Raw genomic sequence first — 13061 nt, forward strand, 5'->3', positions numbered from 1 at the left:
GGATGGCGGACCGTGTCACCTTCCGTTTGGAGGGCGGTAAGGAAGTGAGCGGCTAAACGGCGAGAGGCTCCGATAGCTCCACCAAAGATGAAGTTCGCTCGGAGGAAGTAGCCCCCACCGTTGTGGGAGCAATTGGAGACTGGGTGCCTCCCTCGGCAGAGGATTGGACAACCGAAGTGGCAGAACGGGAAGGCGCGCCCGTTTAACGTCTCTTATGGGAGAGTGACACTTCATCGCCTGAAGACCCTGAACCCTCAGCAGGAATGACGGGTGGCGCGCCGCGAACCGATCTTGGTTCGGTCACCCCTCCTACACTGGGTGTCCGCTCAGCGATCTCGTTGCTAGCAGTTGCTGTTTCCCCAGCTGTGCTTTCCTGTGAGCCAACGGGAGGTAGGCTGAGTCGCTCCATCTCCTTGGCGGGCACTACTTTGATTTCGGCCTGCTTAGCCTTCATTATACCAGCTACCCGGACACACATCATGATGTCGGCTGCAAAAGAAAAACAAAGTCAGTTAGACCCAAAGGAAGAAGGTTAAGAAATTTCATACCTATGCTGCTCCGGAGATTCACTCGGTTCAGACTCAACCCAAACATGTACATCACGCCCTCTAGCAACAACTTGTTGATGTTGAACTTCAGCCCGACCAACATATTGGCAGCATGAAGGTAATCCGGTTGAGTCTTATATCTCTTCAGCTCTGGCGGGGGTGGCAGGGCGGTCTGCCATTGAGTTCGGAAGTGGGGCCGCTCGGGAAGTCTCAAATAGAAAAAGTACTCCTTCCAGTGTTTGTTGGAGGAGGACATCTTGTCGAAGAAGATCAAACCAATACGAGATTGGAACAGATAGGTCCCCAGCTCGGACTATTTGAGGTAGTAGAAGTAGTGGAAAACTCGAGGGGTCAGTGGGATGTTGTGCACTTGGAACAACACCACCACGCCGCACAGCAGGTGGAAGGAATTGGGGACGAGCTGGGCGAACGGGATTTGAAAATAATTACAAACTTCGGTTACGAACGGATGAATGGGAAACTAGAGACCGACCACAAACTGGTCTCGAAAGAAGCAGATAGTGCTGGTCGGCGGGCTGTGTGGCCGATCGGAAGGTCCGGCCAGAATAATCTCGTGGTCGGGAGGGATGTCGAAGGCGTTTATAAGGTTCGCCGCGTCGCCCGCATCAAACCTAGTTTCCATGGTGGTGTACCAAAGACCAGGGGCGGGGTCGACTGGCTGAGAGGCACTGGCCATGGTCGGAAAACCAAGAAGCAAAAGAAGTCGCTAAAGAGATCGCCGGAAAACAGAAAGCAAGATCGATAGGAGGTACACCGGATAAAATGACGGAACGCTGGAAAGCGCTAAAGGGTGAGAAAGGAAGACGAAGGAATAGAAGGGGAAGCTTACAGGAAAGGGAAGCGCTGGAGTAGAAAGTCGGGGATCGTCGGAGCAATGAACGCGGGCAGTCGCCAGAGCACACGAACACGAAGGCAACAGCGATGAAACAGAAGTTGGTGAAGCGACTTTATAAAGATCAGGCTCCGTCGAGCGGAGCCGTCCGATCTAGGTCACGAGAATCGACGCACGCATCCAACCGTCGAATTTGAACCATCGCAGGTCACATCACCTCTGACACATCGATCACGTGGTGACGACGGCGACACCATGTGACATTCACTTACAGGAGTGCATTTAATGAGCTCCATTACCGGGCATGGTCGCGTGCTCGGTTTAATGATGATGATTTGCGCAAATTCCGAGGAAATTCGGATGGTGTCAACTTTGACCACACGCGGCCCAGGACCCGGAACGGTGAATTTTGCATAAGTATCGGTATACGCTTCGCCGAGCGGCCAGTGGAGCACTAGATTAATTTCGTCCAGTCAGTTGGACTTATAGCCTCCTTTGACTAGACTTGAGGGGAAGACACGTGATCCAGTGGTAAGAGGGGGCCTCCGTCCTGTAGAAAGTCCCGAGCCATGTGGGAGGTCAAAGTCAACGGTCAACACCACGAGCATCCAGCTGAGCGGACGCGTGTGTCCGATTCTGGATTACGGCTCGGCCTGATGCCAAGCTTCTGACGCTAAGAGGACTCAAGCCTGACCAACAAGGAGGAGCGAGGGCTGAGCCCCCCCCCCCCCCCCCCCACTCAATCAAGCGAGGAACGCAGCTTCGGGGTGGCAAAGGTGCTTTCTTCGCTCGACGAGACAGAACCGAGACAATAGGTTGATTGGCCGAGCGGACATCCCGCTTGGTTCGGCCCTGGTATCGCTTGAAAGGCACCAGCCGAGCGGTTCCTCCGCTCGGCCTGGTAAAGGACAAAGGAAGCAGTTGACGATATCTTCTTAGGGACCAGTGTTGCTGACAGGTGGCATGGTCGGCGGCATGGTCAGATAGAGAATCGTACGGAGGAAGCTTCCACTATCTCGTTAGAGATATGCCTGTGTTATTGAGGTATGACGTCAGACACGTTTTTTTGACACATCCATTCCAGGTATGCTTTGAGGAGCGTGCACGCCTCGGGGATCATGCACGCACCTCTGGGAGCCATATATAAGGACCCCAATGTTGGAGTGTATACTAAAAGCCTAGCTTTTGTAAACATTTATTTTTAAAATAAAAGAATCACATTGGTCAATATCTGCATTTATTTGTTAAATGTAATTGTTCAATTAATTTATATAGTAGATAACATGGAGTGTGGTGTCACACTCAGAAGATCATGTTGTCGGTTCTCTATAAATTATAAACAGTTGCTCACGACTAAGATGGAAAGGAAAAAACTATCAGAATAGTCGTAGTGTAATTAAGTATTAGTTTATCTTGACTAATAAATTACACTGATACACTTTAAGTGTATTGAGTAGGACCATTTAGGTAAGTTCTTTTTGTACTGACTTAGTAAAAGAACTAGACCTTAGTTATTATGGAAGTGTGTACTCTTAATCCTAATATAATAACAAGTACATATATTTAATATTTATTTCTTTGACTTATCAAAGGGTGAGGTTTAGCTCGATAAATCAATATGCCCGATAAGTTGGAAAATGATATTAATTAATAGTGTATATTGTTGATTATGGAAGGAATCTGTGTCCTAGTTATCTAAGTTGAGAATGTCCCCAAGAGGACCTCATAAGGATTGTCATGTTAAACCCTGCAGGTGGATTTAGTCCGACATGACAATGAAGTTGAGTGGTACTACTCTTGGAGCTAGATATTAATTAAGTGAATTGTCAGTAACTTACTTAATTAGTGGACATTCATAATTTTAAATACAGGGAGACTAACACACTCATGATAAGAAGGAGCTCATAATGTAATTTGGGATTGGTGCGGTAGTGCGGTAATAACTCTCTAGTGGAATGAGTTATTATCAATGAACTTGAGTTGTGTGTTCGGAGTGAGCACGGGATACTCAAGCTCATCGAAAGGCTAAAACCAATTTCTCCTCTATGTCCCTGTCGTAGCCTCATTATAGCCTCAAGTCCATCCAAATGTAAAACTCTTCTTGGTGTCCAAGAAGTGGGTCGGTCCAATGCTTGGTGACCAAGCAAGGGGCCGGCCACATCCTCTTCTATAGGGGCCGACCCTTTGCTTGGTGACCAAGCATGAAGAGGCCGGCCACAATAAATTAAAAAGGGAGGGTTGTTTTAAATTTTTAAAATCTTCTCTTTGTAGAAAACTATAAGTTTTAAAAGAGAGATTTTAATTTTTTTAAACTTTCCTTATTTGAATTTGGCCACATGTTTTAATAGAGAGTTTTAAAAGTTTTAAAACTTTCATTTTTTTAACCATCCTCATGGTTTAAGAGAAAAAAGAAGATAAGTTTTCAAATTAAAATTTTCTATCATCATGTTAAAAAAGGAAATTTTATAAGAGAAGTTTTAAATTTTAAAACATGATTTTAATTTTTAGAACTTTCCTTTTTTAACTCTTACTTTAGGAAAGAGAGATTGTAAATTTTATAAGAGGATTTCTTTTTGTAAAATTTTTAAAAAATTAGATTTCCTTTTTCCCTTGATGAGATGGGCGGCCACCTTGCTTGGTGCCCAAGCAAGTGGCCGGCTATATTAAAAATAATAAAATAATCACAAAATCAAAATTGGTGATTGATTCAATCAAGAGAAAAGAAAAGGAAAAATAAAAAGGAAAAAGGAAAAACTAGAGGATGATTTTATTTTTTGTAAAAAGTTTTTCCTTATTTGCCTTGGGCAAGTAATATAAAAGAAGGGGTGAGAGGGCTTCATGAGACACAACTCTTATTCTTTTGCTTGGTGATCTCTTGGTGGCCGGCCCTCTCTCCCTTCTCTTTTCCCTTTTGCTCTCTTCTCCTTGGTGGTGGTGGCCGGATTTTAGAAGAAGAGGAAGAAACTTTTAGGTGGTGTTCATCTTGGAGGATCGTCGCCCACACGACGTCCAAGACGAGGCGAGGAATACGGCAGAAGATCTCGAGGTCATTAGCTTACACAGAGAATGTATAACTAGTAATTTTCTTCCGCATCATACTAGTTATTTTCTTTGTAAGAATTCTAAATACAAGAGGCAATTAGATTTAGTTTATTGAATTTATTTTTCGAGTTTGTGTTTTCTTCTTTTTCGAATTTGTGATTCGATTGTTCCTTTTGGTTAACCTAGAGTTATTTAAGGAAATTAAATATTAGCTTTCCTTAAAAGGTTTTGATTAGGCGGTGGTGGTTGCTCCTATATCCAAGAAGGTCACGTGCCCCGCCATGCAGTCATGGAAGTCAATTTTGGAAATTAATATTTAATGGAATTAATAACATAGGTGGATTTGAATCAATAGTGTTAAGTTCCGCTTGCGATTCAAATCTAAATCATTAAGAACAGATAAGTTAAATTTGGAATCAATGATGTTAAGTTCCGTCTGCGATTCCTAATTTAACTTCTAAAGAACACAATAGGTTATTTAAGGAAAGGTTCGACACTTGTACAAAAAAAATTTTGTACAGTGGAACTGGTACGTTTTTCTAGGATTAACCAACACCCCATACTTCGACGGAGGTACGCTCACTTCTTTACTGTAGCTACAGTTCTTGTTTCCCCTTTGCTCTACTTCTTTATGTCAGAGATTTTACTTGAGCATCGGAGGGTCATCACCGGGGAACCCCTCCCCGTCTCGACGTTGTATTTGTAAGTCCACGTCGGCAGGAGATCTACGTTTGCAGAGTCTTCAACCAGTCAATGGGAGCGCCACATCCCAACGTCCATCGACTAAGTTTTCGGACAGGAACCGTGCTGAATTTAAGAGTAATTATACTTATTTTTAGATTTTTATTTTACTTAAAAAATATTTTTATTTTACTTAAAAAATATGAGGAATAATTAGATAATGATATTTATATGAAAAATTTGAAGTAAATAAAATTTTATATACAAAAAGTGGAAATAAAATGTTTTAAATACGAAGATGGCATATTATATAAAATTGAAGTTGTGATTGAGTATTTTAAAATAATTTAGCGATAAAACTAAGCTTCAATCCTTAAATTTTAGAAAATTGAGATGACGCCGTCCGGACGCACTAAAAGAAAGTGTTTCGATTTGGATTTTGTAACTATCTTTCCTGGCACCTACCGCCCTTCTTGTTACTTGCCGACCTTCCCAACAATTGGACGGCGACAGCTACCCAAACGTTCACCCACGAACTCCGGGTCCCCAACTGGAGCACTTCATGTGGGACCCAGGCTTCTTTGCTCAGTGATCCATTGCGTGCGAAGTTCTGAGTGAGTGGAGCCAACTTTGGGGACGCATGCCGGTATCTCTACTATTAGACTTGTGATTCATCCAACTTCCGTTCTGTATCGGCCTTTCCGAATATTTGCCGATTCAATTAAATCGAAATTCAATTTCTTTAATTTAATTCAACTTGGAATTATTTATGTCTCCCAAATCGCTTGTCGTGCAGTTTCGGCGATCCCAAATTCCCGAACTCGAGAAGGAGCCTCGAATTCTCCACCGAATGACGGGGAACGAGCGGCGAAGTGAAGCGGAATCGAGTCCGGCGGCGGCGGCGGTCGCAAGAGCGGGGAATGTGGGAGCGGACGTCGTCCCGGCGGAGGAGAAGGGGGCCTGTGTGGTCATCGACGTCGGGAGATGCAGCGGGAAGGAGGCAGACGAGGATGATGGCGACCGGGAGGGGGAAAGCGAGTGCCGGATCTGCCAGTTGAGTTTGAGTTCCGGGGGAGAGGGTTCCGAGCTGATCCTGCTCGGGTGCGGCTGCAAGGGCGAGCTCGGCGTCGCACACCGCCACTGTGCGGAGGCTTGGTTTTCGGTCAAGGGCAACAGGTAAGCTTTGAATTTGCTTTGATCTGCCTAATTTCCTCGATTTCATCGGATTTGACACCGCCACTGTGCCTTATGCTTTCAGACAATTAGATCTAGTTTGAGAAAGAGTATCCTTTTTCTAAGGCTAGGAAACGTTTCCTCACTGCTAGGCCTTGCTTTCTACTGGTTAATGTGGCAGGAAATCCTGGAGTTGTTTCATTCATCGTTCTTGTTTCAGTACTCGTGTTTTTATCTTTATCTTGGATTTTACCAATTTGGAGAAAGTTCCTTGTAGGAGACATCTTTATGACCCTCTCTCCCTGGTTTGGGTCTTACCTTTTGACAAAAAGAGGTAGCTTTTCCAGGGAAGGGAAGAAACTTCGAGGTTTTCCTTGTACAAGATAGTTTCTTATTCCATCGATTCCATGGCCATGCCATTTCTACACTCCATGACCCGTGAGGAACGTAGTAAAACCATTGCAACTAATCGAACGCATTGTAAAAATTGTACATATAAGATTAATTAAATAAATAAACTTTAACAACTCGTATAACTAAATGAATAAGTTTGAACATATGTGTTCAGTTAGGAATGTAAATGAGCTAAACAGAATTGAGCAATATTAAGCTCGAGCTCGGTTCGTTTAAGTTATATTCAGTCTCGAGCTCAAATCGAATTTTTATCACAAGGCTCGAACTCGGCACATTTTAGAATTACTAAGATCTCGAACAGTTCGAGCTCGGCTCGTTATTAGCTTGATTATCATAGTTAATGAGCCTAATTCGTTAAGCGAGCTCGAGCTCATTTTTTGTACTCGTTTTAAGGCTCGTTTTGCAGTCTTGTTAAGCGAGCTCGAAAATTCATTTGAATAAATATTCAACAAATCTAACAACTAAAATAAATAAGTTTGAACTACTTGTTTAACTAAATGAATAAGTTAAACAAAAATGAATAAGTTTAAATACATATGTGTTCAACTCGTTTATATTTATGAACATATTTATGAACAATATTTATTAATAAAATTCTTATCAACTTACTAAATAAATAAAGAAATTTCAAGATTATAAATAAATTTGTATTATTAAGCTACTAATCAAATAAATTTAAAATATAAAAATTTCAAATAACCAAATAAGCTTAAATTGATAGTTTGATAATATCTAAATAAAACAAACTCAAGTAAAACTCAAATTCATAAAAAATAAATAAAGTCAAACTTGAATAATTATTTTAACGATTTGGTTCGAATATATTACCAAGATAGAATTACATGGTTTTGGTGAATGTTTGAAACTAATGATAATTTGTTCATATATTATTTGTGTTGATTGTTTGAAACTAATTTTGATTTCCTCACTTCGAAGATATTTACTTCTAAGCTGTAATCAGATCCATTGCCTTGCATTTTATTGTATTGCCATAGCTGTTGTCATTGATTCTTTTTTTTTGTTTTGACACATGGGCAAAGTAGGAAGTGCAATTGCTTGCTTTTCTCAAACTAGTCATTGGGTAGTTCTGTTTCAAATCTTGTTGGCATTTATCAAACTATAGGTATATATATTATATAGCTGTTATTTGATACGGTATGTTATGAGTTGACCTATAAATAATATGAAATTGATGGTTAAAATGATATGCTTATTAAAGTAAAGATGAGGTGACAGTCAAAGTTAGAATATGTGTAGTTGAACGAGTCACTTTCGCCGGGACTTGGCTCCTGGCTTCTTAGTGCCAAAATACATAGAATAAAGTCAGTCGACCCTAGTGCTGGTCGGACATATGAGACCCAGTTCCCTACTTTTACAATACAACTCTCAATATATAGCTAGTCGATCTAAGAGGTGGTCGAACTTACGGGGTATAGCTTCCCACTTCTCATGCGCAATCCTCCCATCATACAGCTGGTCGGATATAGGGTTGATCGATCTGCCTCTAGGGGATAACATTGCCAAAGAATCGTAACAACCTGTCGGAGAATAACGACTACCCACTAGGAAATATTCCAATACTCTGACATATACATGCAACGGAACCTTCTTATGAGGATGGCTGTACATTTTCCATTACCTGACATCAAACATTCTTAGCTTCATTATTGCGGAGGTTATAAAAGATAGTTCATATACATGTAACGTAAACTTCTTTAGAGGATGACTGTACATCTTTCATCCCAACACATTCTGACATCTGACATTTTCTGTCGCCTTATTAATTGTAGAGATCAATTAAATGAATAAGTTTGAACAACTCGTTTAACTAAACGAATATGTTTGATGTATTCAACTCGTTAACGTTTGTGAACATATTTGTAAACAATATTTATTAATAAAAATCTTATCAACTTACTAAATAAATAAAGAAACTTTTAAAATGAACAAATATATTTATATTATTAAGCTCAATGACTAATTAAATAAATTTAAAATATAAAAGTTTCGAATAATCAAACAAATTTAAATTGAGAGTTTAATAACATCTAAACAAACAAGCTCAAGCCAAGTTAAAACTCATAAAAAAAACCAAGCTATACTTGAATAATTATTTTAATGGCTTGGTTCAAATATATTGCCAATATAGAATTAGGGGTGTAATCGAGCCGATCCGAACTCTTTAATATTTGAATTTGACTCGTTTATAATCGAGCCGAGCTTGAACTTTATTTAACGAATATATTCATATCTTATGAGCTTATTCTAGCTTTTACCGAACCTAAACGAACTTAATAAATATAAATTATAAATTTAAATATTCATTAAAAACTAAATTATATATTTATAAAAAATTATAATATTCTTATTAAAATTTATAATTTTATTTTAATCAATAAATTTAATATATTTATCTATATATTTTTTATAAATATAGTGTAAAATTTATAAATTCAATATCAAAATTATTTTTTTCATTTAAAAGTTAATTCGTGAGTTTACTAATAAATATGTTTACGAGCTAACTAGCTAAGTATTATGAAACTTCAGCTTGATTTGTTTATCTTAACGAGCTTCATTAAATGAACTCAAACGAGCTTTTATCAAATCGAATTTCAAATAGTTTATGAGTGGTATGATTCATTTACACCGCTACATAAAATTACATGATTTTGGTGAATGTTTGAAACTAATGATAATTTGTTCATATATTATTTGCGTTGATTGTTTGAAACTAATTTTGATTTCCTCACTTCGAAGATATTTACTTAAAGTTGTAATCACATCCATTGCCATTCATTTTGTTGTATGGCCATAGACATCCATTGCCATTCATTTTGTTGTATTGCCATAGCTTGTGTCATTGATTCTATTTTTTTGACACATGGGCAAAGTAGGAAGTGCAATTGCTTGCTTTTTTTAAAACTAGTCATTGCTAGTTCTGTTTCAAATCTTGTTGGCATTTATCAAACTATAGTTATATATATTATATAGATGTTATCTGATGCGGTATGTTGTGAGTGAACCTATAAATAATATGAAATTAATGGTTAAGATAATGTGGTAGTTAAAGTCAAGGTGAGATGATGGTCAAGTCAGAATATGTGCAACTGAACAAGTCACTCTCGCTGGGACTCGACTCCTCACTTCTTAGTGTCAAGATACACAGAATAAAGTCAGTCAACCCTAGCGTCGATCGGACATATGAGACCTAGCTCTTCATTTTTACAATACAATTCTCAGTATATAGCCGATCGACTCAAGAAATGGTTGAACTTGCGGGGTGTAGCTCCCCACCTCTCATGCTCAAGCTTCCCATCATATAGTTAGTCGGACATAGGGTTGGTCAATCTACCTCCAGGGGACAACATTGTTAGGGAATCGTAACAATTTGTCGGAGAATAACGACTATCCACCAAGAAATATTTCGATATTATGACATATACATGCAACGGAATCTTCTTATAAGGATGGTTGTACATCTTATATTACCTGACATCAGACATTCTCAGCTGCATTATTATGGAGGTTATAAAAAATAATTCATATACATGTAGCATAAGCTTCTTTAGAGGATGACTCTACATCTTTCATCCCCGACACATTTTGACACCTAACATTCTCTGTCGCCTCATTAATTGCAGAGGTTATGAGAGAAAGTATAAAAATAGGATCCTCTCCGTTGGTCAGGTATATTCACTTACGCGCACACACATACGCATCCATACTACTCTTCTACTGTTCCTCTTCTTTGACCCTTTTTGCCGGTGCTACTATTCTGACTTGAGCGTCGGAGTGTCTACGTCAGGGACTCCTCCCTGATTCTCGCTCTAACGTTCCCCTTTGCTCTCTCTTTGGTGTGCGCAGATAGGATCGATCCAGGTCTACAGCTCCTAGCTCGAAGTCTTTCCTTCGTCAACATTCCTACCACCTAGCCATCACACCATCTCCCTCCACTTTCAGACATGGTTAAATTTAACGTCGTCTGTGGAAAAAATGTCTAAATTTGAAACGCGAAAATGGAAAAGGCTGGATGACTCAACACTGTTAATTTGTCACAAGAAGACTTACAGCTACTAATAACTGTCCGAGCACAGAGGTTAGTACAACAATAACAACCGGTGTCTTTTGTAGAACAACCCAACTGCGTCAATGACAATGAGGAACCGAGTGGATGACCCAATTGGATTCCAACCAATTCCTCTTCTCCTGAATAGATTCATGCAAGCATCTACACAGTCGATCAGCTTTCCGCCCGTGCCCCCATCCTCGGTTGCATATATTTTTTTAGTTTAATTATCTTGCTACGACTCAGTCTAATATTCATTGATGTGTCCTCACCTTAATCATTTTCTATGTGATGCAGATGTTGTGAGATTTGCGGCGCCATTGCGAAAAACATCACTCTCGTGGTGGACAGCAGGGTTTCAGAGGAAGGTCCGAGCCGGGGAGAGTCGAACACACGCAGTCCATCAGACACCGGCGAGAGGATCGTTTGCTGGAGGCGCCTTCCCGTCTGCAACCTGCTAATGGCCTGCCTTATAATAGCCTTCATTCTGCTATGGTTCTTCCGCGTAAGCATGTTCTAAGAATCAGTCTCGAGTTTTTCATACCAATAAAATCCGAAACCACGAGTCGCTCTCTCTGTATCATTCTTATAGATAAACTAATTTCCTATTTGATCATAATAGATAGCTACTGCTATAGTTCAAAAGCCTCAATACTAGTAAGTAGCAGGCTAGTTTGAATCTGATGGTTTCAGACGAATCATTCACAAGATACCAGGCATCATTAAGCTTCCTCGACCACTCGGAAGATATGCACGCAGAGCTCGACAGGGCCAACGAGCTCAAACGCGCAGAAGTCTCCTTCCTCGAGTTTGTTGGCTCGCACGAAGGCTGTCCACCCTTTGGCTATCTGGCACCTCAAGCTCGGGCTGTAGTTCACGGTCCATGACCTTCCGCTGGGGTCACGAAGGACCATGCTCGATTTCTCCGGTGGAAGATGTTCCCGTGAAAACCGATTTGGGACATTCTGCAACCGAAACAGAGTAGAAGAAGCTCAATGAGAAAAGCAATGCAGAGACATGGCGTGAGAAAGGAATCATACCAGGTACGGTCTGTGGACGTGGGTGGGCGTCATGCGGAGAACGATGAAAGGGAACGGCGAGGTGAAGGCGTTCGCAGCTTGCTGCGCTTTCAGCCTCTCTTCTTCCATTGGATTGGATTCCTGTGCTTCGTGTTTGATGATCTGTAAGCTCAAACCTTTATCCTTCTCCTTCTCCTTCTTCGCTTCAGATTGAAGGGGCTTCCTCCCCGGTTTGACAGAGAACACGTCTTCTCTCTCGCACGCGCTCGTGTCGAAGATCAAGACCGTGAAGTGCATGTTGCCGTCGTACTGGAAGACGAGGAATTCGTACTCGTTGAGGGAGTGATCTTTGACGAACTTGGGCCAGCCTGTGGTCAGGAATGTGTCTTCCGTTGACCGGCCGAGTTCTACGTGCCATTTGCTCCCGCTGGGGCCGTGAAGGATTACCCTCTTGGACTTTACTCCCGAAATGTGTTTCAAGAAATTTGGGGGAATCCTCTGAAACAAGAAGACGAATCAGATCGCAACAGTGACTGTAAATGTGTGATTAAGAGAAAGAGGAGAGACAGGGGAAGAAGAAAGCTCGCCAGGTGGTGGGTGAAGTCACCCAGAAGGACTTTGAAAAAGTGGGGCTTCCTGTTCGCAGCTCCCTTCTTCTGCTTCTTCATCTCTGCTTCTTCTTGCTGCAGCTGCTGGTTCTTTGGTGGCATAATTATGGATCTCAGATCGCTATCAAAGCTCGAACTGCTGCAGCTGAGAATTCAGCAGAGAGCGAGAGAGATGGCGGAGGTGATACAGGAGAAGGCGCTTCTTTTGAGAGCTCGCAAGTCGCAACGCTGCGCCACTGCTCTGCTTCAATTGCCGCGACGGCAGGACGAGGGCGACCCACACGTGTCCAGTTAAACCCCGACCACATCGAACGACGTGACAAATTGCCGAGGGTGTTTCATTTAGATATTATCGGACTCAGTTGATTTGAATTTGATTTCAGTTTATTCGAGTTTATTTTGAGATTGGTTTATTATTAAATTTTCAATTATTTAATTATTTTAAAATTTTAATTATTTGATTAGTTATTGAATTTAATAATTTAAATAAATTTATTTATTTTATTTTATTTTATTATTTATTTAGTATATTCAAAAAAAATTATTAACAAATGACTTGTGTACATTATTCACGAATGAATATTAACGATTGAACACAATCTTATTTGTTTAGTTTAACGAGTTGTTCAAACTTCTTTATTTAATTAATTTTGT

General features: G+C 40.6%; 2 protein-coding genes across 3 annotated transcripts; one reads left to right on the forward strand and one right to left on the reverse strand.

Annotated features, from left to right (window-relative positions):
* The first annotated feature begins 5871 nt into the window (after positions 1-5871).
* Positions 5872-11428, forward strand: LOC121983984 (E3 ubiquitin-protein ligase MARCHF8-like). 2 transcript variants are annotated; one of them, XM_042536721.1, is made up of 2 exons: positions 5872-6300; positions 10579-11095. In XM_042536721.1, exons 1-2 carry the CDS (start codon positions 5894-5896, stop codon positions 10580-10582), a joined length of 411 nt encoding a protein of 136 aa, XP_042392655.1. In that variant the 5' UTR covers positions 5872-5893; the 3' UTR covers positions 10583-11095. The 2 variants fall into 2 exon arrangements, with proteins under 2 accessions (XP_042392655.1, XP_042392654.1); XM_042536720.1 differs by having other exon boundaries at positions 5874-6300; positions 11078-11428.
* On the reverse strand, positions 11411-12773 carry LOC121983983 (B3 domain-containing protein Os01g0723500-like). Its single transcript, XM_042536719.1, has 3 exons — positions 12387-12773; positions 11821-12297; positions 11411-11745 (listed from the first exon to the last, which is right to left on the reverse strand). The coding sequence occupies exons 1-3, from the start codon at positions 12507-12509 to the stop codon at positions 11503-11505; spliced, it is 843 nt and encodes a 280-aa protein (XP_042392653.1). The 5' UTR covers positions 12510-12773; the 3' UTR covers positions 11411-11502.
* Between the last annotated feature and the right edge of the window lie 288 nt (positions 12774-13061).

This window comes from Zingiber officinale, chromosome 5B (assembly GCF_018446385.1).
Source record: "Zingiber officinale cultivar Zhangliang chromosome 5B, Zo_v1.1, whole genome shotgun sequence".
Classification (NCBI taxonomy): Eukaryota; Viridiplantae; Streptophyta; class Magnoliopsida; order Zingiberales; family Zingiberaceae; genus Zingiber; species Zingiber officinale.